Source organism: Sorex araneus, chromosome 7, assembly GCF_027595985.1.
Source record: "Sorex araneus isolate mSorAra2 chromosome 7, mSorAra2.pri, whole genome shotgun sequence".
Classification (NCBI taxonomy): Eukaryota; Metazoa; Chordata; class Mammalia; order Eulipotyphla; family Soricidae; genus Sorex; species Sorex araneus.
Genome location: NC_073308.1, coordinates 60,975,083 through 61,002,800, shown reverse-complemented (window position 1 = coordinate 61,002,800; position 27,718 = coordinate 60,975,083). Strand labels below are relative to the sequence as shown.

The 27,718-nt window shown below is 36.6% G+C and overlaps 1 protein-coding gene across 4 annotated transcripts in view; it reads right to left on the bottom strand.

The window, feature by feature from the left end:
• Positions 1–27,718, bottom strand: part of LRBA (LPS responsive beige-like anchor protein) — a 560,234-nt gene that overhangs the window by 466,402 nt on the left and 66,114 nt on the right. For 3 of the 4 annotated variants that reach the window (XM_055144432.1, XM_055144433.1, XM_055144431.1), the window contains exons 12-22: positions 26,216–26,324; positions 25,779–25,931; positions 20,492–20,660; positions 18,396–18,475; positions 16,110–16,172; positions 13,402–13,499; positions 6,352–6,444; positions 4,468–4,576; positions 3,813–3,894; positions 2,102–2,225; positions 1,287–1,479 (exon numbers count right to left, since the gene is read on the bottom strand). In XM_055144432.1, coding sequence (XP_055000407.1) covers positions 1,287–1,479; positions 2,102–2,225; positions 3,813–3,894; positions 4,468–4,576; positions 6,352–6,444; positions 13,402–13,499; positions 16,110–16,172; positions 18,396–18,475; positions 20,492–20,660; positions 25,779–25,931; positions 26,216–26,324 — 1,273 coding nt within the window. Of the gene's footprint in view, positions 1–1,286; positions 1,480–2,101; positions 2,226–3,812; positions 3,895–4,467; positions 4,577–6,351; positions 6,445–13,401; positions 13,500–16,109; positions 16,173–17,260; positions 17,278–18,395; positions 18,476–20,491; positions 20,661–25,778; positions 25,932–26,215; positions 26,325–27,718 lie in introns of those variants that run through there. The other variant, XM_055144434.1, reaches the window with a different exon arrangement.

Below are 27,718 nucleotides of genomic sequence, written 5' to 3'. Positions count from 1 at the left end.
TTTTTTGGCCCACACCTATAAGTGTTCAGGGCTTACTCCTGGTTCTGGGCTCAGGGATCACGCCTGGTAGGGTTCAGAAGATCATATGCAGTGCTAGAGACTGAACTTGTGTTGGCCACACATAAGAAAAGTGCCTTAGCCAGTGTACTATCTCTCTAGTCCCCAAGATAGAACATTTAAAGTTCATAAAATTTGCAGAATTTTGAAACCTCAGCTATACCAAGTGATAAACTAATATGAAGCAATAAAAACTTACACATCACTAAGGAAAATGCAAACTGACATACCAATTTGAAAAAAAAGTACATGCTGGTAATACTGAATATTTCATTACAAGTTAGTAATTGCACTTCTAGGAATACATAGAGAAAATTCCAAATCTATAAGAATCCTCAAAGATATTTGTTTACTAGTAAATGGATAGTCATAGCATGGAATATAACATGAAAAAAATTAAATATAATAAATGCATGGTTCAAATGCTCTATGCACACACACACATCACCTGTGAAAATATATACAGAAAACATAGTAATAATGACACACTAAATTCAAATTAGCTGAGGTGGAGAAAGGACTTAGCAATGGTAGACAAAGCAAGTGGAATGGGGAATCTAATTTTGATAGATTCACTATTTTCTTTATACCTTTTTGCGTGTGTAAAATATTTCATCAAAGTTTTTAACAAGTTGTACACATATAACTTATTTTATTGACTTATATACAAAAAAAAACTGGCATGTTTTTCCAAACCAATTTTTTAACCAGTTAAAACATAAGCAAAAGGCAAACACTAGTTTTCTTGTTTATTCAACCAACTTACAATACTAAAATTAACTTATCTTTGAATATACAGCGCCACCTTGTGTACAAAAGCTTTTGCACTACTACAAAATTCAGAGACACCTGTTTTTATGTATGGGTAGTTGAAAATATAAATTCCTTTGTTCTGTGACATAAAGTTTCACTTTATTAAGAAAATGGACAGGAAAATTACAATAGGAAAATATTTTATTATGAATATGGTAATATTTTCTATTTCTATTTAGTGATGTTATTTTAATTTTTGGTTTCACTGCATTCAGACTCTAATTTATCCTTGATTTTAACTATATAAATTCTTTCAGGTAAGGAAAACTCAAATTGTAGACATTAAAAATGCTAATGAGATACATGGCTCAGTGTTTAAATGTATATCTTGTATGCATGAGACCTGGATTTGATCCTCAGCAGTATGAAATAGAGAAAAAATAAATCCTAACACATAATTTCACAAAGAAACTTACCTTTGAATGTGTGATTGATAAGGTGTCCACCCATACACGCCAACCGCCCCACTCATATTTGACTGCATGGTAAAGCAGGATTCTGAATATGGCATATACCATTTCTGTTATCTTTTGCTCATCTGAATTCTGAGGATTAAAATAGCACAGAGAGAGCATCCACTCCTGCCACACAGAGCACTGTAGCAAGCTTCTAAAAATAATAAAAGGGTACTATTACTTTAAAAAATAAAATCACTTAGAATTCCAAAAAGTTAAGAGTTCAAAGCTATTTTTTATTCTATTTATTTTACTTTGAACGCAAACAAACAAGAACAAAAAAGAAAAAAATCCCAGTTTTTATCTATGTATTCAAATCAACTAAAAACTTATTTTAACTGGATAATACATGATGAATATAACCTTAATAGAAAAAGTCATGAAAAAAGTTTTACACTATTTCTTTCCTTTTTCTTTTTTTTGTTAAATTCGGTCTGGTTTTAGAGAGGATTCCCAACTGTGCTCCAGAGGCACAGGAGCCACTCTTGGTATTACCTGGCCAACCAGGCTGGTGCGTCAATACAAGACCCTGAGGATGACGTACTATTTGGGCCTTCCCAGTGCCAGGGACAAGACCACCACAGCGGTACTCTGGGGTCTCCAGGACTAGAACAGGGGATCTTGTGGAGCTGGGGATCAAACTCAGTCTAGTGTCTGCAAGCAAGTATCCTTATCCCTATCTACTACTAGGGCCCCACAGTATTTCTTAGAATAAAAAGGGCTTGTTTGAAGCTAGACTTGAACACAATAGATAAATGCTTCCTAATCCTGTTTACCTTCTGTTTTCTCTACTATTATTAAAAAGTTTAATCATGTCAGAAAGGAAGGCTCTGCGAACTTCCATGCTCTCTTGACACTGGGGAGAATTTCGAAGTAAGGTCGCAATTACTTTCAGAATTTCTGTAAGACAATTCACAAATTAGTAAAACCAAAAGCATAATTTAAAATATCATAATGGAGATATAAATATATTGTAATTTCTTTAGTTTCTCTGGTACACTTGTTGACATCTTCTATTATTAAAGAAAAAAATCATCACTTGTAGAAAAAATAATAATGTATTCACTAGAAAATGTCCAAGATCAAAAAAATTCTATTTCATTAGAATGTAAAAAATACACATTTTTGTTGAGAGGCTGTACCCGGCAGTCTAACTTCTGCTCTCTGCTCAGAGATCACTCCAGGCAGGGCGTGGTAGACCACATATGATAGCGGGGATTGAATAAGGTTAGCTATGTGCAAGGCAAGTGTCCTGCCCACTGTACTATGGCTCCAGCCCACAAACTACACTGTAAAGTAAATAAATTCAAATTACAAGAAAATTTAATAATGCTGAAACTGCTTGCTCTCCCTAATTTCTGCCCACCAATAATGCTGATCTTTTTTTCTTTCTTCTTTTTCTTTTTTGAGATGCTGAGAAACCCAGGGCCTCATCCATGAAAATCCAACCTAATAATGCATCACTGGTTCTAACGATGCTCCTCTTAAAAAATAAAAATGTGGGGCTGGAGCAATAGCACAGCGGGTAGGGCGTATGCCTTGCACGCGGCCGACCCGGGTTCGATTCCCAGCATCCCATATGGTCCCCTGAGCACCGCCAGGGGTAATTCCTGAGTGCAGAGCCAGGAGCAACCCCTGTGCATCGCCGGGTGTGACCCAAAAAGCAAAAAAAAAATAAAAATAAAAAAATAAAATAAAATAAAAATGTTATTAATATTAAAAAGAGACAAAAAAGCATACTATATACTACTTGTCTTATCTAAGTGTAAGAAAACATAAAGTCTGAAATTTTTACTTCAGTACGACATCTCCCCTATAATCACATATAATATGACTTTATATAACATATAAACATATATAACATAAATATATATAACATAATACTTGAGGTTTTCAAAATGACAGTATCTCTAAAGTTTGAGAAACACCAAAAGACCTGTGTTTTTAAATTTCAATTGAAGTAGAATAGTATAAAAAATTATGAAAGTAATTACATATCACAATTACATAACTAAGTTAGTATCATTACTAAAAAGCCAATACAAAAAAAAATATATATATATATACACTGAGCAAGTACTTAAGAATTCTAAATATCAACAGTTAACATTATTTTCATACAGTAAGAAGATGGACTGGAGCGATAGCACAGCCAGTAGGGCATTTGCCTCGCACGAGAAGGCTGACCCAGGTTCAATTCCTCCGTCCCTCTCAGATAGCCTGGCAAGCTACCGAGAGTATCTCGCCCGCAAAGCAGAGCTTGGCAAGCTAACTGTTGTGATTACAATTGCTAAGTAGACATAAAAAATTCTGACTACACACAAAAAAACTGCAATTATGTGAAGAGAGTAACTTGCTAATGACCTTATTATTATAATATTTCAAAAATATGTTATCAAGTCATTTGATTATATACCCTAACTAATATAAAGTCTTATCAACCATATCTCAATAAAACTGAACAATATATATATATAAAATACATACGAGGATTCTGTATCTTTACTGAAGAATCAGGATCTGGATGCTGTTTATGTATCACCTGAGTACAAATCTGTTCTATAAGAATCTAAAGAAGAAAACCAATAAATTTTATTACCATAATCACCATGTTAACATTATTACTAATAAATTTTAAGACAATACTAATCAACATAAATTGTAAAGTCCAGTAAAGTGCTAAATATCCACAGCATATAAAATCATTTTAATTATATAAATCTATTCTGACCTAATTATATAGTCAAACATCAAAAAGTTCATACGAATCAGGAAGCACAAATAATCACACTATTTCTTAATTCAAAACAAACAGATTTGTTAAAATGTAGCCACATAAACTTGCCATAACTAATTTCAAAACTGTTCATTAGGGGCATGGGGATGGCTCCAAGAGCTTGAAATACATGCTCTGCATGCAAGCCCCAGGCAAGTTTGATTACTATAGGCTCGGATGACCACCACCACAGATACAGAACCAGATCCAAAGATCACTAGGTTTGTTGAGCAATTTTGTTTTGTAGAGAAAAAATAATGTACATCAAATATAAATGGGTTTATTTTTTCTAGACACTTTCACCTCCATTTTATGGGAATTTTTAAATAAGAAATTTGTAAGATAAAATTCCAACTATAATCCTACCTCAAACAGGACATTGTACGTGGTCATTGTGATCACATTTGTTTGAAGCATGAGTCTTTCAGCCAGCAATGAAAACAGTCCATGCCCAAGCATGACTTCAGCTTTTCTTCTATAATAACATAGAATAATTAATTTTATTATCTGACTTAGCAGCATTGTTGGTGAATAAGGCTTAAATATGGTTAGTGATACATAAGCAACAAATTCTAATTCAATACCTTTCTCAATTATCTAAAACCAAAAAGATAACAAAATCTTTAGGTAGAGAAACAGTAAGCACATTTAGTAACAGCTAAAATTTTAAAAATAAATTTGACTATGCCATAATAGAAAAAACCTAACCAAATATTCATAGCATTATTTGTTTACTAGTTGCTAGTATCTGCAATTACCACACAAAAATCTTCTAGGATAATCATCTAAAATCCAGCAAGTAGTTCAACAGAAAAAAATGAGGATAAAAGTCAAAGAATTAAGAAAATAAGTATTGCAAAGATAAATATATCAAAATTAAAGTTCCCACACAAATTTATAAAAGGAAAACATAAATTTTAATTCTACCCTGAGGTTTGTTCATTTTTTCTGAATATGATTAGATAGGAAATACTTCAGGCTTTGTGGGCCATGTGGATAGTGCCACAACAACCCAATGCTACTGTTATAACATGACAGCAGTAACAGATAATGAGCAAACAGATGTAAACAACTTATCACGGCTGGTTACAGTAATATTTAACTTAGAGCCGGCAAGCTGGATTCAACACAAAGACCACAGTCTACCAATATTTTTATATCCCCCAAATTGTTCATTTTTATAACAAATCAATCTTGGTACAACAAATAATAGATAGGATAAAAATGTCTGAATTGAGCTAAGAAATAAATGTAGGAGTATTAGGAGTTTTTAGTTATGCATATAGCAATATATACTATGTGATAAACATCCAGGTTACTGTTAGATTTATAGCATGGATAAAGCACATGATAACCACTGTATCACTGCCATCCTGTTGTTTGTTGATTTACTCGAGCGGGCACCAGTTACGTCTCTCTTCCTCCCAGCCCTGAGATTTTAGCAGCCTCTCCTTACTCCTCTTTCTGAACAATTGGAGGCTCTTTCAGGGTCAGGGGAATGAGACCTGTCATTACTGTTTTTTTGGTTTTTTTTTTTTTTTTGCTTTTTTTGGGTCACACCCAGCGATGCTCAGGGGTTACTCCTGGCTTTGCATTCAGGAATTACTCCTGGCGGTGCTTGGGGGACCATATGGGATGCCGGGGATCAAACCCGGGTAGGCCTCGTGCAAGACAAACGCCCTACCCGCTGTGCTATCGCTCCGGCCCCTGTCATTACTGTTTTTGGCATGTCAGATATGCCAAGAGTAGCTTGCCAGGCTTTGCCCATGTGGGCGGGATACTCTTGGTAGCTTGCCAGGCTCTCCGAGAGGACATGATAACCAAGATATCAAAAATAAAGTCTCCATTGCTCCAAACTCCAACTTATATGAAGCTGACACTGAGAAAAAAAGACTGAGCTGGAGCAACAGTACAGCACGTAGGACACCTGCCTTTCACATGGCTGACTGGGATTAAATTCCTGGTACCACATATGGTCCCCAAGCCCCAAAACAGGAGAGATCCCTGAGCACAGGGCCAGAATAAGCCCAGAAGTGGGTGTGGCACTAAAAGAAAAAGAGAAAAATTTACATACATAACTAAATTCTGTTCCTTGTTTATGTCTCTTTGGCAGTGGAAATAAATTTATACAGCATTTCAGGAAGAAATGTAAAAAGATAAATTAGAAAAAACAGAATATAAATACTGTAAATAAATACAAATATAAAAAGTGATAAATACCACTCCTTTTAAAATTTTCTGGATACTTACTTAGGGGCCAGGTGTTTTAAAAAATAACCCATTGCCTTGAGAGCTTGTACTCTGATTCCTTCACTGGTTGATGCCATAAGTTTATAGATAACACTGAATAAATAAGAAAATAAAAACAAATTACCCTGAGTATTTCCCAAAAATAAAAATTTAAGACATATATGTGTGTATACATGTATAGTTTTAAATATATTCAAATTACTCTAAAACTAATTTCAAGATACAGGCAAACTTAATATGCATTTTTTTAATTTATTTTTTAATTAGTGAGTCACAGTAAGGGTACAGTTACAGATTCACACAATTCCGTGCTTGTTTTTCCCTCATGCAATGTTCGAGAGCTCATCCCTCCACCAGAGTCCATTCTCCACCACCAATGAACCCACTATCCCTCCCACCCCCCAATCCCATCCCCCGCACCCTGCCTCTGTGTCAGGGCATTCCAATTTGTTCTCTCTCCCTTTGGGTGTTGTGGTTTGCAATAGGGGTACTGAGTGGTCATAATATTCAGTCTCTAGTGTACTTTCAGCACGCATCTCCCTTCCCACACAGGACCTCCAATCATATTTTACTTGGTGTTCCCTTCTCTATCTGGGATGCCTTTCCCCCAGCATGTGAGGCCAGCTTCCAAGCTATGGAGCCAACCTCCTGATATTATATATATACTGCTATTCTTGGGTGTTAATCTCCTACTCTGTTATTTTATATTCCACAGATGAGTGCAATCTTTCTATGTCTGTCCCTCTCTTTCTGGCTCATTTCACTTAGCATGATACTTTCCATGTTGATCCATTTATATGCAAAGTTCATGACTTCATCTTTTCTAACAGCTGCATAGTATTCCATTGTATAGATGTACCAAAGTTTCTTTAACCAGTCATCTGTTCTCAGGCACTCGGGTTTTTTCCAGATTCTGGCTATTGTAAACAGTGCCGCAATGAACATATATAAGTGCAGATGTCATTTCGACTATACTTTTTTGTTTCTCCAGGACATATTCCCAGAAGTAGTATTGCTGGATCAAATGGAAGCTTAATTTCTAATTTTTTGAGAAGTGTCCATATTGTTTTCCAAAGGGGCTGGACCAGTCGGCATTCCCAGCAGAAGTGTAGAAGGGTCCCTTTCTCCCCACATCCTCTCCAACAGCCGTTGCTTTTGTTCTTTTGGACGTGTGCCATTCTCTGTGGTGTGAGGTGGTATCTTATGGTTGTTTTGATCTGCATTTTATATCTAAAAACTTGCTTATCATGGGGCTGGAGTGATAGCACAGCGGGTAGGGAGTTTGCCTGGCACACAGCCGACCAAGGTTCGATTCCCAGCATCCCATACGGTCCCCTGAACACCGCCAGGGGTAATTCCTGAGTGTAGAGCCAGGAGTAACCCCTGAGCATCACCGGGTGTGACCCAAAAAGCAAATAAATAAATAAATAAATAAATAAATAAAAACTTGCTTATCAACTGTTTTCTTCAGGAAAAAAATACACTATTTTATGAATGTATATTTATATATATACATACATATGTGTATATATATATGTATATAGACACTCATATTAGCTGGAGAAATGGTAGAGCAGGTAAAGCACTTGTCTTGCATGTGGCCAACCTGAGTTTGATTCCTGGCACCCTATATGGTCTCCTGAGGTGCACCAAGAGTAATCCATGAGGACAGTCAGGAGTACGCCCTGAGTATCACTGGGTGTGGCCAAAAAAAAAAGGGGGAAGAAAAAAAGGGAGAGAGGGAGGGAGGGAGGGAGGGATGTTAGTTTTGACTAAAAGTATATAAATGGAGAAAATATATACAATGTTATAAGTAAGAAAGTAAGAATACCTAATTAGTTGTAGAAATCAAATTAAGTAAAGCTATCAGGCATATATATATATGTACACATATATATACATATATATAAGGACTATTACAGGGACTGTAAGGAGAGAGCTGAAATGACTGGAGGGCATATTCTGGATACAGAAGTCCTGGTTTGAAGCTCAGCACCACCAAGAGTGAGCCAGAGCACTGAAGGGTGTAGCCCTTCAAAAAAAACACCAAAACCAGGACAGAGGGGGATAGAGGGGGCAGGGGGTATGTCTTAAATAATTTCAAAGGGTAAAATCTTAAATATGCTACAACTATTATTAAAGCATATGTCTAGGGGCGAGACCAATAGCACAGCGGGTAGGGTGTTTGCATTGCATGCGGCCTATCCGGGTTCGTTTCCGAGCATCCCATATGGTGCCCTAAGCACTGCCAGGAGTAATTCCTGAGTGCAGAGCCAGGAGTAACCCCTGTGCATTGCTGGGTGTAACCCAAAAAGCCAAAAAAAAAAAAAAAAACTTAAATGGCTAATAAAAGATCTATGTAAGGCAAAAATAAATAGAAATTAAAAAAATAAATAAATGAGTCATTGTCACAATTGGAGGTTCCAACATCCTTCTTTCAGAAATAAACAGATCCAGTGGCCAGAAAATTAATAAACACATAGATGAACTCAACACTAACATCAAAAAAATATAACTGACATTCAAACACTACTTAATCCCACCACAGCAAAATACATATCCTTCCCCAACCATAAAACATTCACAGGTATACCACATTCATGACCATAAAGCACTGCTAAACAAGTGTCAGGATTAGAGATAACAAAATGATCACAAAGGAAGTAAAACTAAAATAACAAGAAAAGTATCTGGAAAATCCTCAATACTGGAGATTAAATAATCAACTTTTTGTTGGGGGGAACAGGAGTGAGGAGTCACTGAAGCAATGCTCGGTACTCCTCGGCCACTTCCCAAGGTGCTCGGCTTGGTACGACTCTGCCCAGCAGTACAGAGATCCACCTGGGAACCCATGCAGAAACTGAGGATTACATGGTATCAGAAATCAAACCCAGGACCTCACATGTACCAAGGCAGCATTCCACTGCTCACACCCTCAGCTCCACTGGACTGGAGTAGGCACAGGGATGGGTGGAACCAGAAACCTAAGCACTACTGTAACCTATCCCATAGAACAAAACTTTAAGTTTTGATAATAATATATGTCAAAGAAGAAGTCCAAGGAGATGTGAAAAATACTTTCAACTAGATGAAAATTAGAACAAACTCAAAGTCTGTGTGATAAGAGCAAGTTCTTGGAGGAAATATTACTGCCTTAAATGGAAATATTAGAAAGAAGTTTTTGAAATCAATAATCAAAATTTCTCCCCTGCCCTCAATTAAATAATGAAAGAGAAAATCCAATCTACAGTAGCAGAAAAAAAATCAACACAATTTTAAATTGAAAACAGAAAAATCAGTGAAAGAGTTGGTTTTTCTAAACAATTGGCAATACAGATATGCTTCTAGTAAGGCTTCTTTTAAAAAATGTACAAGGCAATGTAAACACAACTACTAATATCACAAAGTAAAAGAGGGACAAAACTACATACATCAAAGACATTAAAAAATAAGGGAAAGGGGCTGGAGCGACAGCACAGCAGGTAGGACGTTCGCCTTGCACGCGGCCGACCCAGGTTCGATTCCCAGCATCCCATATGGTCCCCTGAGCACCGCCAGGAGTAATTCCTGAGTGCAGAGCCAGGTGTGACCCAAAAAGAAAAAAAAAAAAAAAAAAAAAAGAAGGGAAAACTATAAACTCAATGATCACAGAGTCAATAACCTGAAATGAACCAATTTCTCAAAACATATGATCTAAAGAAGCATGTCTCTAACTTAAGAAGTTAAACCAGTAATAAATTACCTTCCAGGGACCAGACCAAGGAAAGACACTTGCCTTGAATAATGTCAATCTACATTCGATCTCTGGCATTCCATATGGTCCCCTAGCCCCATCAGGAGTGATCCCTGAGCACAGAGCAGGGGGCAAGCCCTAGCACAGCCAGGTGTGGCCCAACTCCCCAATGAAAAGAAAAAATATATATAGATATTTTATTTATATATATATAGATATACAGATGAGCGTCTCTTGCCCCCGTGCCTGGCTGTCCTCCCTGGGGCCTCTCAAAGGGTTGGGCTTCAGTTTCCCTCCCCACCCCAAGCAGAGCTCCCGCGGCCAAAGACCTCCAGAATCCAGCCACAGCCATGTTCAAGGCACCTCTCCACACGTTCGGACAAGCCTCATGCATGAAGGAACCAGCAGAGGAACCCAGGTGTATGGGACCAGGGGCTGAGACCTCCAAGGCTGCTCGGATAGGAACTGGGCCTCTTCCGCCCAGATTCCCCATTTTCCGGTAGCTAGGCGGTCACACCCAGGGACTGCCCCTGGCGCCATGTACTCCCAACAACAGTCAACATCCAGAAACTATAAAACCAAGCTCCCAGAAGCTATGGCCAAGATATCTTATAGCCTACTTGTCCCTCTGGAAGAACCTGGCAAGTTACCGAGAGTTTCCTGCCCACAGGGGAGAGCCTTGCAAACTCCCCATGATGTATTCATATGCCAAAACCAGTAACAATGATGACCCTGAAAGAGCCTCCAATTCGGCCTCCTTGGGAAGGACGAGTATAGAGAGGCTTCTAAAATCTCAGGGCTAGGACGAATGGAAATGTTACTAAGACCACTTGAGAAATTCGACGATCAACGGGATGATGATGATGATGATGATGATGATGATGATGATGATGATAATGATGATGATGATGATAATGATGATGATGATGAGATATGCAGATACATATCTTCCAAATAAACTCAAACACAGATCCAGCAATCACAGTCTCGGGAATTTACCCATAATAGCTAAACACACAAACACATACACACACATATATATGCACATGTACATGAGTCAACAACTACCAATCAGGAGAAAGCTCACAGAGCTGGAGCACATGCTTCACATGCGGAACAAAGCTGGGAGTCAGTTACTCAGATTTCCCCAAACATGAAAAGTTCATTCAAGGTGAGCTAGGTATGCAACTAGCTCAACTACCACAACTACCACAATCTTTCCCATTTTAGCATCTCCCTGTTAAATTTTTTTGAGGGGAGCAGGAGTTTGGGCACACTCAGTGGTACACATGATTCAAAGTTTAAGCAGTAAGGCTGCTGTAAACATCGAGTATTTTTGTTTATTTTACTTTGTAAAGAGCTGTAGGTTTCCAGCAGGTATCACATGGTCACCATAGCAACATCATAAGTTCCTGAGCACCATTCCAGAAAGAACACTGTCAGACACAGCCCCACAAAAGAAATGGAACAAGGAATGGTTTCTACTAACGCTAACACAGAGGTTAGTGTGGTACTTCCACCAAAAATTGGAAACTAAACTATATTTTTCACATGCACTCATTCATAAGAATGGAAATCAATAAAGACAACAAATTGAGAAGCATTTATTTTTGCCACAGATCAAGAGTCAGTGGTCTGGCTGAGATGGCAAAAGTAAACCCTACACCAATTTAGCTGCTGAGAACTGTAGTTACCAGTTTGGGCTCACAGTAAAAACAAAAACAAAAGAGTTGCTTTCAGAAGGGTAAATGTAAGAACAAAAACTCAAGTATTCCAGTAAAACAGGCAAAGTGAGTTATGAATAAAAGTTTGGTTTAAGCAAGGGTACAGTCGGTTTACATGAGCAGCAGACCAGTAAAAACTAACAGCGGGCTGGAGAGCACACATCTGACTCAGGTCAGATCCCTGGCACTGCCAAGAGTCATCCCTGTGCACAGAGCCAAAAGCAACCCATGTGTTCCCAAGCCCCTGCCCCCTCAAAAATATTTAACATGGAGATGCTAAAATGGAAGACTGCAGTAGTTCTCCATTCATACCTAGCTCACTTTGAACAAACTTTCCATGTATGAGGAGTCGTAAGTATCTGACTCAAAGAAGGAAGACAAGAGAAAGAGTTGTGAAGGTAACTTAACTTCTAACACCAATTGCCTGGGGGTGTGAGTCTCAGGGGCTTACAGAGTTTGTTCACACCCTCATCTGAATCAATCTCAATGACAGGAATGAGCTACCTGTCATTAGAGTAGTGGGAGCTGTTTTGTTTGTTTGTTTGTTGAGGTAGTAAGATCAAACCAGTGTTTCACACATACTAGGCAAGTGCCATTCCTCTTAATTACATCACCAGCTCAAGAGTGCAATGTTTAAAAAAGAAAATAAATAACCAGGCAAAGAGGGGGAAGAAGGGCCAAAGCATAGCAGAGAAGCCGGAATCTGAACACATGAAGCAAATAAACCTGGAGATTAGACAAGGCAAATTATCAAAACAAGTAAAAGAACCAACAGCCCACAGAAAAACAAGAGTCAGAAACTGTAATAATTATCTGAAATTTTCACTTTCCAACAAAATTTCTATACATGTAAAGAAACAAAAGAAAAAAATAGCAACTCATGAAAAATGTCAAAAATAACTTTTGAGACACGAATGTTAGATTTTTTTTTTTTTTTTTTTTTGCTTTTTGGGTCACACCCAGCGATGCTCAGGGGTTACTCCTGGCTTTGCACTCAGGAATACTCCTGGCGGTGCTTGGGGGACCATATGGGATGCCGGGGATCAAACCCAGGTCAGCCGCATGCAAGGCAAACGCCCTACCCGCTATGCTATCGCTCCGGCCCCACGAATGTTAGATTTTTTAGAAATGGAGGAAACAACACTTTAAGCCGAAATCTCTTAAGTCACAACTAAATACCACTGTGGTAGGAACTAAAGAATTCAACCATATAATAGCTTAATAATACTAACAATACTAAACACGAGACTAACTGTCCTGCATCTCCACATGATACAACATGTGCTGAATAAAGATTTACTCAAAATAAAAATACATTTTAAATAAAGCAGCCATATATTTTAACTCATTTTGTATTATAAACTCATTTCATAATACAAGATCCCATAAAATTGCTCATATCTAAGAATCTTTCCATTGTTTCTAATCTCTTCTAGGGGCCTGGGATGTAGCTCTGCAATATAGCATTTGACAGGAATATAGGAGACCCTGGGTTCAATTACAGCGCTGCTAAAATAAAATAAAATGAAATAAAGAGTCAAACTAATCTCTTCCATTAAATGTATCAAAACTATCGAGATATTAAATACTTACCGTAACCCATTCCTTTGGTCAAAGGCAGGGATCATCGAGTTAGGGTGCTCGGACATTAATGCCACAAGTAACTGTAGGACATCCATTAGATTGTCATCCTAAAATTATTTTAGACATTTTTATTAAGAAAAACACTCATTTGAACACTACTTCTGAAATAGAAATTTTAACTTAAAAAAATAAGTAAACAATAAAAATTTAATACATTTATTCTTTTTTTGCATTTATTTCTTTACATACATTCATTTATAAAAGAATTCAAAACGCATATTATCACGTGGTCTAATACTTTCTTAATCAAACAAAAGGGAAATGGGGGACTGAGGGAGGGGAAGGAAGTGGTGGAACAAAAGAAAGTTCTTCTGACACTTTGGTGGTGGTGAAGGTATACTAAACTTGTACACCAAAAACATTAATACTATACTATTCTATTATAACCATATTATTTCTATAACCATAAAAAAATTTTAAAGAAAAAAGTTTAAAAATTGCCTCATTACAGTTTTTTCAAGTTTTCCTAAAACATACTTTGTAAATAAATATGTATATATGTATTTATGTATATAGATAGAAAGAAAGAGAAAGAGAGAGAGAGAGAGAGAGAGAGAGAGATCTAGCTTCTCAAATGGTGGCTGTTGTCACTGTTTTAAGAAGTTTGCCCTGAACACTACCAGGTGTGGCCAAAAAAATAAAACAAAAAAGTGAAAATAAAAAAATAACGAAAGTGAAAAATAAAAGCAAAATAAAAGTAAAATTCTACTGGGAGTGGGGAGATAATACAGTAGATAAGGTACTTGCCTCACAGGCAGCCAACCCAGGTTCAATTCCGGCACCACATGTAGCCAGTCCCCAGAGCCCACCAGGAGTGATCCCAGATAACAGAGCAAGGAACAATGTTCCATCTCCAAGGCAACCCCCATTCTAAGTGCCCTCCAATAATAACCCAAGGCTCCTTCTTTCTCCCCATCCCGCCTCCTTAGCAAACTAGTTTTGTATTTAATTTACTTATTAAAGTTTGGGTCACATGCTTACAATAATGCTGACTTTTATGGTTTCTGATGTACATAAGGTTCCTCACCTCTAAACCAATGAAAAATTATGGTACCTTCTCTGAATGTCTAACCTAAAGTTTAGTAGATGATCTACAAGTTGGAAACTGAGTCTCTGGGGAAATGATATACTAAAAATCCTGAATGATCCCTGAATTCAAATAGATTCAACAGAACACTATGATTTCCAGTTTTCTCTTGTGAAGAACTTCATTTCCCATGCATAACAACAGATTACCATAAAATTCCAGTGAAACCTCTCTAACCATTACAAACAGGTGAGAAAAAAACAACTAAGTAAAATTAATTAAAATTTTGAGACAAATATGATTTAACAGGAAATTTTATGCATTGTTTTCCACCTAATTCACAAAGGCCAAGTCCCAACAATGCATCTCCTTTATAAATGATTTTTTAAATATATTAAAATATAATTTCATATTATAACATTAGCCCACAATGGATGACATAAGAAATGTAAATTACGGGGAGTAGAAAGGAGAGGTTTTGGGGTCCCAGAGGGAAGGAGGTGGGTACACCAGTGATGAGTATGATGTTAGAATTATGTATATGAGAAACCATCATTAACAATACTATCAATCACAGTTCAATTAATTTTTTTAAATTTTACTGTAAGTTATCATTTAAACTATTACAAAATTTCACCAATTTCCACTTTTTTGTTTGTTTTTGGCAAACACCTGACAGTGCTCAGGACTTCCTCCTGACTCTGTAGAAGGGATCACTATTTGTAGGCTCAGAGGACCATACAGGGTGCAGGGATCCAATCTCAGACATGTGCAAGAAAAGTGACTTAACTACTGTATTATCTCTCCAGCCTCTCAGTTTCTAAATTTTACTTACTCAAAATCTATTCAATCAAATTATTAATTGTTCAACATTTTGTCAACTTTTAAATTGCATTAGAATGAGTTGACTTTACAGTATTTGAAAATGCAAAACTCCATGGAAAAAATTATATCATACAATTTAAAATCCAATCAATTTGGACTATTTTTCTAATTGTTACACTATCCATAACTTAGTATACTTCATTTTTAATTTGATGAGATCTAATTTACTCACACTTAGTTTTCACAACTATTCTCAGAATCATCTTATTGCAATAAATGATATTTATTTTGAGTTTCTGAGCAACACCCAGAGATGTACTCCAGTTCTGTACTGGCCAATAAATAACATTTCACTTAAGAATTAGATCCTAAGGGTGAGAAAGATAGTTCATAAGAGCTGGGTGCATGTTGATCACGAGACCAAACCAAGTTCAATCCCCTGCACCATGGGTTCCCAGGGCACATCAGAGCAATTCCAAACACAGAGCCAGGAATAGCCCCTGAAGACTCCTGGGTGGAACCCAAAATAACACCAAAATAAATTATTTTTCAATCCTCGTTATATTCACTGCCTATTAAAAGAACTACTATTAGTAAAAACTTTCTTTGTTTCTATTTTTATTGTTTTGTAGTGCCAGGGATCAAATCCAGGGTCTCACATACAAGTCAAGCGCTCTACCACTGTGTTACATCCCCGGGCCCCAAATTTTCTTTCTCATGCAGAGTAGACACTGAGCTCCAGCTTTACTTTTACTATTAACTAAATTTCAAAAAATTAAATTCCAAAATAAAATTCAAATGTTACCTCATGCATAGTGAGTAGGTAATTAAGAATAGCTTGTAGTTCATCTTCCTTTACTCCAGAATCCTTCAAAACATAATAAAAGTCTTAAACAATCTTATATTTCTGTAAGAACAATTTACAAAAACTATACACAACATCTGTCATCTTGAATTCATTGTTGTAACTCTAAGAAGGTAAGGTAGAAAACCAAGGAAATTTCAAACAGACACTTAGGGGAATCACTAAGGCCATGTCATATTCAAGACTGCAGAAGCCAAATGCACCCTGCTGTAAGTCCTCTATGCACTATGGAAGCCTATGACAAGACAGCCTTTCATTTTTTTTCTATTAAATTTGTATATCAAATAATTTCTAGAATAACCAAGTTAAAGCATAGGAACTAAATAACTAAACTCACTGCCCTTTTTAACTTTTTTTGAGATATAACTGAGATGTAACATTGCTTTATACGTTTCAGGTGAACAACATAATGCTTCCATATTTGCATATATTATGAAATGATCATCACACTAAACCTAACCCCTATCACTACCCTTACAAGTTTTTTCTTGAGATGAGGAACTTTCAAAATCTACTCTCAACACCATACTTCAAAATGTGAAAACAAGAGCATACAAATTTTCAACCTTTTCTATCAATTTTTTTCAATCTGCTGGAGAGTTTTATCATTTTTGGTTTGTTTTGTCTTGTTTTGTTTGGGGGGCCACACCCAGCGATGCTCAGAGATTACTCCTGGCAGTGCTTGGGAGACCATATAGAATGCCAAGAATCAAACCCAGTCGGTTGCATGCAAGGTAAATGCTCTACTCGCTGTTTTATCACTCAAGCTCCTCTATTAATTTGTTAATAATAAAGCTGCCATTTCAAAATAATAAAAGAAAATAATGCAACAAACCAGAAGAAAATATAAAAATAGTAGTATCCTGGGAGACAGCTCAAAAGTCTAGAGTGGATGTTTAGCATGTGAGAGGTCCAGGTCAAATTTTGGTTCCCAGCAAAATATAGTACCCCAAGTACTGCCAGGAACAACAACTAAGCAATGCACACTAAAAGTAGATACTGGGCCTGACCCAAAGCAAAAAAAAAAAAGAACAAACAAACAAAATAAGTTATCTGATCTAAAAGATATACTTAAAATCAACTCCATTTACCATATATTATGCAACAGCTAATGAAGCATTAAAATGAATACCACTGTAGCACTGTCATCCCGTTGTTCATCAATTTGCTTGGGCAGACACCAGTAACATCTCCATTGTGAGACTGTTTGTTACTGTTTTTGGCATATCGAATACACCACGGGTAGCTTGCCAGGCTCTCCGAGAGGGATGGAGGAATCGAACCTGGGTCAGCCGCATGCAAGGTAAATGCCCTACCTGCTGTGCTATCACTCCAGTCCTAAAATGAAAAAAAGCACTTAAAAAAAAAGATTTTTTTGTTTTGAATAAAATTTTGAATAAAATGTTGGCAATAAATACATTTATGTATTGCCATCTTATAAAACTAAAACATCCTCTTTAAAAATATTGAATTTTACCTTACCTACAGTAAAATCAAGTGAAACAAAATGAAATGTCTTCTAAAGGTTGATACATCTATCTGGTACATTTATATAGGAAATCTATTTATCAAAATCTGAATGTCAGGTACAAGAAGGAGTCTACTAAATATGAAAACTCCTTGACGAGTTTTTCTGACTATTATCTTCCTAGAAACTACTTTTAGACTAGTTTTAGACTCAATAAATATTTGATGAACAAATGAATTTATGTCAAAATTAATTTACTCAGGGCTGGAGCAACAGCACAGCGGGTAGGGCATTTGCCTTGCACACGGCCGAGCCGGGTTTGATTCCTCCGCCCCTCACAGAGAGCCCGGCAAGCTACCGAGAGTATCTCGCCCGCATGGCAGAGCCTGGCAAGCTACTGGTGGCGTCTTCAATATGCCAAAAATAGTAACAACACATCTCACAATGGAGATGTTACTGGTGCCGGCTCAAGCAAATCGATGAGCAACGGGATGACAGTGATACAGTGATACAGTGAATTTACTCTTATAGAAATTAATGATATATATAATACAATTATCAATTTCCAAATTTTCAGCAACTTATATTATCCATATCTGGCCAGGAAATATAAAAAGCAAATAAGAAATCAGTGTTTTTTAAAAGGTTTCTAAATGTGTAACCCCAGTAACAGAGAAAATTAAAAAAAATCAACACGTTTATTTGAAATTATAAATCATAATGAACAGCAAGCTAGGGGATAAGAAATATAAACTCACCTTCACAATTAATTGTTTAATGAACATCAATAAGAATGCTCGTAGAGAAAGTATTTCCTTTTGATTAGGTCGTGGTCCATCTTTAAAAATATATATATACATTTCAGATTTCAAAAATCTTAAAGCTAATTATAAAATTCTTATTTCACTAGCTTTTTTACTTACATATCAAAAACAAAGTTTCTTAGAGTGTTATACCTATAGAAAGACAACATTCAAAGGGACATGCAGCTTTATATACTATGTTTCAATTGTATAAAATGGGTTTTGTAGTTACAGTGAAGTCATTTGTTTTTAACTTCAAAAGAATTCCAAAACATTAAAAACTACATAAAACATATTAGATTTAAATTCAATGATAATTTGCGCTTCTATTTGCTTTTAAAAATTAAAAATGTTAATATGTTAAACAGACATTTACACCCCACAAAAAAAATGCAAGGAGACATCTGAATTTAGTGAAAATCTAAACTTTTATGTTAATATACATACAGAAAACTACTGTTACTATTAAGTATGCTACTACAAAAATCTCAAAAAGTAAATCTCAACAAAGTATGGTTCAAGAAGAAGGGGAACATTATATTGAGAACCTCTGACATCTCCTTAATGTCTTGAAAAAGTATTTGGTCACACATGGCTCACATTAAAGTCAATTTTCATGTCTCAAACATATAATTTCCAAGTGGAAAGCTTTGAAATCAAACACCCATTGTTCTAAGACGCTGTTAGGTACCTGTTTGCCTCATATTTTCTGCAATTTTCCCCCACTAATCACTATTTAAAGCAGTTCCTGGACCACCAAAGCATAAGACCACCATGACCTTGAACAGATCAATTAAAACAGGAAGAAAATTGTTTAAAATTTGTTCCACATGACAATTCCTAGGAAAAGAATAGAATATATAGTTACGGCAGTATTATAAGACTTATCCTTATCTCTTATTTGAGGTGTGAATGCCCAAAGTCACTAAGCAGTTATAAAATCAAGGAAAAGAATGTAACACTAACACTCAAGACAGTCTATGACACACCTATACTACCTAACATCATCAAAAAATTATGACTTAATTTTAGATCTGCCACAACCCTACCAGTTATACAAATCATGTAACTTCTATGTGCTCTTATAGCATTCTAAATTATAGCTAGCACACACACTGACAATAAATTGAGTTTATTTTGAAATGAATTCTTTAAGAAGTATTGTACAAATATGAAACCCTGTCCTTGTAAATCACCAGAGCCAATGCCATGAGAACAATGAGAATGTGTGTTTGGTTTTCCAACATCTATTTCATAATTTCAAGCAAGAGTCATCAATTTCATATCAAGGCACTTAACCTATCTCTCTCAGAGTGTTTCAGAGGTGGAAGAGGTCTTCATATCTGGCCAATCTGATGAGTGTCTGTCATATTCAATCAATATGTGTCAATAATGCAATCAGAGGCAACAAATTAACCAAGCAACTACAAGACACTTTTATTAGAAATGAGAGTGGAATGTGTTCCTTGTCATTATGAAACAAAAAAAAAGAAGAGCCTACAAAGAAGAACCGGAAAATAGAAACAAATCTCTGTACCAATTTCTACTGAAACTGTCAGTTTATATGAACTAATTAACCCACTTTTACTTTCTTTCTAGTAATTTAGTTCTGACTATATGAGAATGATTAATGAAATTTTAATTGTATTATAATATTTATTAGAAACCAATATACCTCACTTTTGCAAGAAATCTCAAGCTCCAAAAAAATTTTTAATATATGTCAAATGTGATAACTGGCCTCAACATCAATATCACAGCTGGTTCGGAATTTCTTCTCATTTTCAGTGTCCTTAAACCAACCATCCTAGTCACATTTGTTTCTCAAAAAACTCATAACAGCATAAGTAGTGTTTTCCATAAAACTAGCAAGTTAACTAACAATTGACAAAGTACAATTTAAGACAAACTTTTCAAATTTTCAACCAAAATTAAAATGAATTTTTGCTACAATGGAATTTTTCAGAGTAATATTAATAGAGTAGGATGAAACAAAGACGATCCTGAGCTACCATATGAATGGCATTAAAATATAAACAGAGCTAACATACCTAATCCTTTTGGAGTGATACCACTTCGATTCTGAGGATTTACTGTCCAATAGTAGTACTTAAGTGTATGCATGATAAGAAGTACTGTTCCAACTCTCCGAATGGCATTATATATGTTGACTGTACTGATGAATTCCGTGGACAAGTAAGTATAAAGTGTCAACTGAACCTAAAGAATCAAAATGAAGAGTTTAATCAAATAAATAAACCATAGTAGTTACAAAACTCAAGATGCTGAATTTTAAAATTCCCATCAAATTCATAAAACAAAAACATATACACCTAAGATCCAATCTTCCTTCATTATAAAATTAAAACACAAATATTTTTTACTGTTGATAAAGTAAAAAATGCCAAATGTGTCAAAATTTTGCTCTACTGTCATGCCAAAATCAGAATTTTTAAAGTCATTACTAATGAACATACTTTATAAACTAAGAACTTTTAAGTGGGGCATACATATTCTCCCCTTGACAAAGACCAACGTTTTCTCAACATTTACAACAGAATTATTATGCTACTTTAATGAATACTACAGACATTAGTATCTGTACCAGGGGCGTACCAGAGGCGGGCGGGTGAGAGCCTTCCCTGCCCCAAGGGATCCAGCCCCAGCAGCCGACCTCCACTACCCAACAGCCGCCACGCTCCAGGCCGCTTTCCACATGCTCGGGCCAAGCCTCACGCATTAGTGAACATATTCCTGGACCGCAAGGCCTCAAATCACAAAGGGATTTGTATATCCCTTTGTGATATATATATCCCTTGTGATATATATGCCTATGAGAAAGCCCGGCAAGCTACCAAGAATATTCGCCCACACAGAAGAGCCTGGCAAGCTCCCCGTGGCTTATTCAATATGCCAAATACAGTAACAGTAACAGTCTCATTCCCCTGACCCTGAAAAGAGTCTCCGATCATTGGGAAAGACGAGTAAGGAGAGGGTAAAATCTCAGGGCTGGGACAAATGGAGACGTTACTAGTGCCCGCTCGAGTAAATCGATGAACAACAGGATGACAGTGATACAGTGATACAGATATTATCATTTCAACCCTGTCACACTCCTCAGTGTGACCTGCTGATCTTTAAAGAGTTCCAATTAGGTGCCTATCTTAGAGTTGCCACATAAATAACCAAGACTAAATGAGTGAGCTAGAAATTCAGTGAACATAATACAAGGTAAAGAGGGTGAGATTCTCAACTGTGTGAACCATGTTTTAGTCTTAAAAGATGTCCAGTTTAGAAAACTAATATACATGCTGCAATCCGCTGACTTGCTGAAAGATAACATCATTTTTGATGTAGCTCCTGCTGTTCAAGTAGACAAACCAAATTTACTTGTCATTGAGCTATAAAACACTTCTTATGACATGATTCAAATTATCAACCATGTTATTTTAATCTTTCAGAATATTTATATTCACATGTAAGCACAGTGCTGAAAATACAATGGCATATACACCATGCCTTGGTAACTGAAATCCAACTGAAAAGCTGAAAAATACAAATGAATTTAAATAAAAACAAAAGTAGAAATGCCCACTGACACAGTAGGGCTCATGGGCAATATGCTTGTAAAATAAGTAGCACAGGGCTATTAAATATTATTAACTCAAAGTCCAAGAAATTACTATAGAATAAACTAAAAATAAGTGAGCATCAGTAAATAACCAGCTGTTGAGATAAAGTCTCAAGATAAACAGAACAGGTACAGAAAACCAAAGAAATTTTTCAAAAAAGTTGAATTAAATGACTGGCTTCCCCAACTATAAATCAATGGTTAGCAACCCAACAACATCTTCACATCTTCATCTATTACTAAAAAAAAAAAAAAAAAAAAAAAAAAAAAAAAACAATCACTTGTAGAAAAAAACGATAATGCATTCGCTAAAAAATATCTATCAATAGCTAAAACTATATTATATATAAAATATATAACTATATTAAAATGATGTCTTGGTATATGCCTAGCCACTGATAACAACCGAGTTTTCAAGCTGAAACCCCAAAGAAAAATAGACATGTGACTATTACCTAGATAGGAAATAGTCTATTCTGAAAAAACTAGAAAACCACTGCAAGTTTGAGGTCTAAGAATAATCTGATATATTAATAACACAGGAGTTTTAATTTTTTTAAAGTATTAGAAATATTGGTGAATACTGGAGAAAGTCTATAAAAATGATACTACAGTAAACTAAAAAATAGGAATTAATTGCAACATACTGAGATGAATAAAATGCATATCTAAAGAATATGTTTGTTAACTATGAAAACCCTTTTCACATTTACTCACTTTTAAAATCAAATAGCCACACCAGTAATATATTAACATCTCTCTTTCATTAGACTTAATTTTGAGGACAAGAGTTGAATCTGCTTGTTTGTCACTGTATTCACTGTGCGTGTCATGAAGCACACTGAACAAAGGAAGAACTAATGTATATATGAACACACATCTCTGCTAATACCTGTTCCAACCAGTAATTCCCATTCCAAAATGTCCAATGGTAATTAGACATTACCATTGGTAATTATATTCATGTTAACAGATGACACGTGTTTGCTGACACACACATGAATGTATCTACATATCTTATGAAACTAAAATAAGTTATATCTTCTTTTAAACAGCTACAAAAAGCAAATACCCTCAATATATCAATGTAACCAAAAGATATGTCTAAGATCATTAGGAGAACAATCTCTGATCATATCTATGACAAAAGAATAGTATAAATCACATAAACACCCTTATCCAAAAACAAACATTGGTGCATATATCAAGACTCAACTTTAATGACCAGGAGTGAATTTATCATAAAGCTAATGAAGCTAAACTTTGTCCATTTATCTATACAAGGTTCTTCAAAAACCCTAGATCTAATTTTGTATGCATTTTGTTATATTCTTTTCCCTCTCCACCAAATTGCATGACCTTAGGCCAAACAACCTTTGAATCTTTTCTTTATTATAACTACCCCTATCATAAAAAATAAATAAATAAAGGAGTAGATACAATCCTTCATGGGCACATAAAGCAGAAAGCTAAAATTAAGTTTTAAAATTCCCAAATAAATTACAAATTCTAAAGAAAAATTTAGAGAAAATTATTATAAAGAAAAGATAAAATATATACATATATAGGACATATACCAGGAACACAGACAAAACATTTTAAATGTTACCTATAACCAAGTATCTAAAATAGGGTTTTCTGATCACCTCAAAAGATCCAAAGTCTTACTAATATCTTGCATAGTAAGACAAAAAAGTATCTAGTAAATGGCTTTAAAAGTAACTTGAAGCGATCCTTGAAAAGAAATAAGACTGAAGGTTACAGAAGAAAAAAAGGTCAAATCTGAACTCAAGATAAAAAGCTGCAACCTACAGCTGCCTCCTTTGATTATTTCCAAATGGCAAAGTCAGCAGCTGTTTTTCTCCTTAAATTTGAAAAGACCAGCTGAAAATAAGATACTATAATTCTCAAAAAGCAAAAAGGCCTAATTTTTTTCCCTAACAATTATAATACATATGTGCTATTCCAAACTAAATCATGGGAAGTATATTAAAACAAAGGGGAAGAGAGGAAATTCATGACTTCGAAATAATACAATGTACAGTTTTTATTAGAGAATAGATGAATTTATGCAATATAGGAAAAATTTCTGCTTGAGTTCTACTTTATACTATCACATTAACATTTTCAGGATGATTTAATACATGAGGATGTATTTACATATACCTGATCACAAATTCATTTATTAGAAACAATTTTTGTTATAATGTCAAAGAAATTACTGATGTGTAAAATAATTTTTATCTAGTAATTTGAATTAAAGTGAAATGAAAATTATTAAATGTGATCAGAATATCACAGAAGTCTTTAAGAAAGGGTAAAAATCAGGTGTGCATACAAAAATTAAACTGAGAAGTTCCAAATTGGTGAAAGTCCTATGTCTGTAAAGAGGCAAAGAGTACAGTAAACTGAGGAATGAAAAAATACACGTATCTATTATTTATATATATATTCCTATGGCTGGAGCGATAGCACAGCGGTTGGGCATTCACCTTTCACGAGGCCAACCCAAGTTCGATTCCTCCACCCCTCTCGGAGAGCCCGGCAAGCTACCAAGAGTATTGAGCCCACACGGCAGAACCTGGCAAGCTACCCGTGCGTATTGGATATGCCAAAAACAGTAACAAAAAGTTTCTCAATGAGAGACATTACTGGTGCCTGCTCAAACAAACTGATGAGCAACGGGATGACAGTGATATATACCTATACATAGATACATGTATAGAAATGTATATACACATTTTTGCAATATAACAGAACTACAGTTAATACAAAACATAATTACATGAGAATTGTCCAACTTTTACTTATATTTAGTAAATTAAAAACCTCAAAACTGCATTTAACAATAGAAAGCAAGTCCCATAGCTCTGTCCTTTAAAAATACTGACAATGGGGGGAGGGGCCAGAGAGATAAAACAGTGGGTAAGGCTTTTGCCTCGCACTAGTTGACCCAGGGCTGATACCCAGCATCCCTATGGTCCCCCAGCCCGTTAGAAATGGTTGCTGAGGGCAGAGCTGGGAGTAAGCCCTGAGCACTATGACGTGTGGCCCAAACTCCACACCCCATCCCCCACAAAAAAGAAATAATGACACTGGAAGTCAGGGATGTAGGTCAGTGCTAGAGTACTTGCTTTGCATGTGTGAGGTGCCCTTGGTTCCTGGCATCATAAAATAAATTTAGATAGACAACTAAATAAATAGATAAATAAATATACACTGACAATGGCCCATGGAGATAGCGCAAAAGGCTGGATTACATGCTTTGTATGTGAGAAGTCCAGGTTCAATCCCCAGAACCAAATGTTCTTCTGTGCACCTCTAGAAATGACCCCTAATGTGCCAGAAAAAAACCCTAAGAATTATTGAGGATGGCCTAAAAACTAAAATAAATTAAATAATGGTGCAGGCAGGTGGGCAGGCAGACAGGCAAGCAGGCAGGCAGACAGCCCATACCCAATAGGACTCAGGGATTAACTCCTGGCTGTGTACTCAGGGATCACTCCTGACAGGCTTAGGGAACCATATGGGTGCTGGGGATTGACTAGGGTTAACCAGATGCAAGGCAAGCACCCAACCCACCAAACTTGCTTTCCAGCCCCTCAAATAAATATTATTCTTCATAAAAATGCAAGAAAATTCTCATAATTATCCCTCTTGCCAAACATAAAAACAGTTAACACAGTACAAATCAATACACACATTACCTTGGCTGGGGTATGAATCCATATAGCTGGGTTAAGAAGTATATGATCACACAACTGCTTGAGCAAAGGCATCCCACTCTGCAGATTACTCAGATATTTAGAAAATGCAAGGCAAAGTTCAAGTACGGCTCTGCTTACATGGGATTTGGAAGACTGCAATGAAAGGAAGTTGAAAAAGGTCACTACCAATACAAGCTACAGAAATGAAAGACTATCAATAACAAAATACTGTTGGTCCACAAACTGTGTCCAACATTTAAAATGCCATGAGACTCAATATCATGTTCCTCTTATAAATGGATATAAAGTATGAAAAAAAAGTTAATTTATATTATTCCGTGAAACTGAGACACATATGAAGAAATTCTCATTTAAGACCAAGTCCCGAACACCATGTTAAAAATAAAAAAACAAAAGTAGAGCATTTCATACTTTACCTTTTCTAGACTATATCCTATTACCAAGAAGCCCTTGCAAGCAAGCATCTGTTCTTGCATAGCAATTGAATTCTTCAACAGCTCCATGATAAAAGCCAGCAAAGTTGAACTGGAATAAGAAAAAAAGCAATGGTTTGAAAAGACATTCTTTCTTTTCTTTTTTTTTAAGGATAGGATAGTTTTCAAGACTCAGTAAATATCCTTTATTTTGTTTTGGAGGCATCTTTGAATAGCATGAGCACGGGGGTACAGTGCCACCATCAAGTCAACCTGTACCTGTGGGGCACGTGCATCAGCAGCCTGACGGTGCCTTCAGGCTTCCTGATACTCCAAAATTGCTCGTGTGCCTTTGGCCGGACCCAACAACTTGGGACCAAGTTTAGCAAGAAATTAAATGGCCAAAAGTTAGGTATGTGAGAACAACACCCACAAACCACCTCCAGCTCAACTGTACAAGTTTCTTTATTGGCCTTATTTTGAGACCTATAGATAAATCTCAAAAGAGAGCAAATGCCACAGTTAATCTCGGACATCCCACACATGGCTGAACAAACTGGGTTTATGTAAATCGGAGGGGGACAGGCTGGTGATGGCCAGCCCAAGCAGAGCCCTCAGCAGCCGCTTGCTTCCACAATCCAAAATCGCCGCCATATTACCAGCCAACCCCACTGCCTCAGGACAGACGTCACCAAGATATAATCTGCTGAAAATTCTGGTATGAGGGTTTTGTGACTGAAATCTCCAGGCTTTCTCAGAGTTGAAGTGGGCTACCTCCCCCCCACTTCCCAATACACATGGAAGCACTGGCAGTCACCCCCACGAACCAACTCCAGTGCCATCCGGTAAGCTCTACTGTCGGCCTTGCTTCAGAGATGCCTAAGTAAATCTCAAAAGAGATCTAAAGCTTCAGAAAAGCTCGGACTCATGCATGGCTGGACAGACTGGGGTAAACTGGAGGAGGGCGGATTGGCCTGTGCCCGCCCAAGCAGAGTCCCTGGCAGCCACTTGCTTCCACAATCCAAAATTGCCACCATACCCCCAGTCTGACTGCCCCATCTCAGGATGGACCTCACCAAGACTTAATCTACTAAAAATTTTGTAATGTGGATCTTAGCACACCAACAGCCTTGGCCCAGAGACACAGCAGCAAGACACCACAGCACCAGAGATCTCTCCAGGCCCCATACCAAACCACCCCAGATGGAGCAGGTACAGTCTCCCCGCCTACTCCAGATGGAATCCCGGGAACCAAGTGGTTCCACAACCAAGGCCCAGCCAGGTATGCAGGTTCCAGGACTGAACCTCCAGGCCACATGCAGCATAGGACCTGGGCTGTCCCTCCCCGGGTGCCCACCTACCCATCAGACTGACTGTCATGCCCACAATCTGCCTCCAGGCACCATATTACCATATTAGTGCACCAACAGCCCTGACCCAGAGACTCCAATTGAATCCCAAAATGGATTAGTGCCACACAGAGATGTCTCTGGAACCCAATCACTT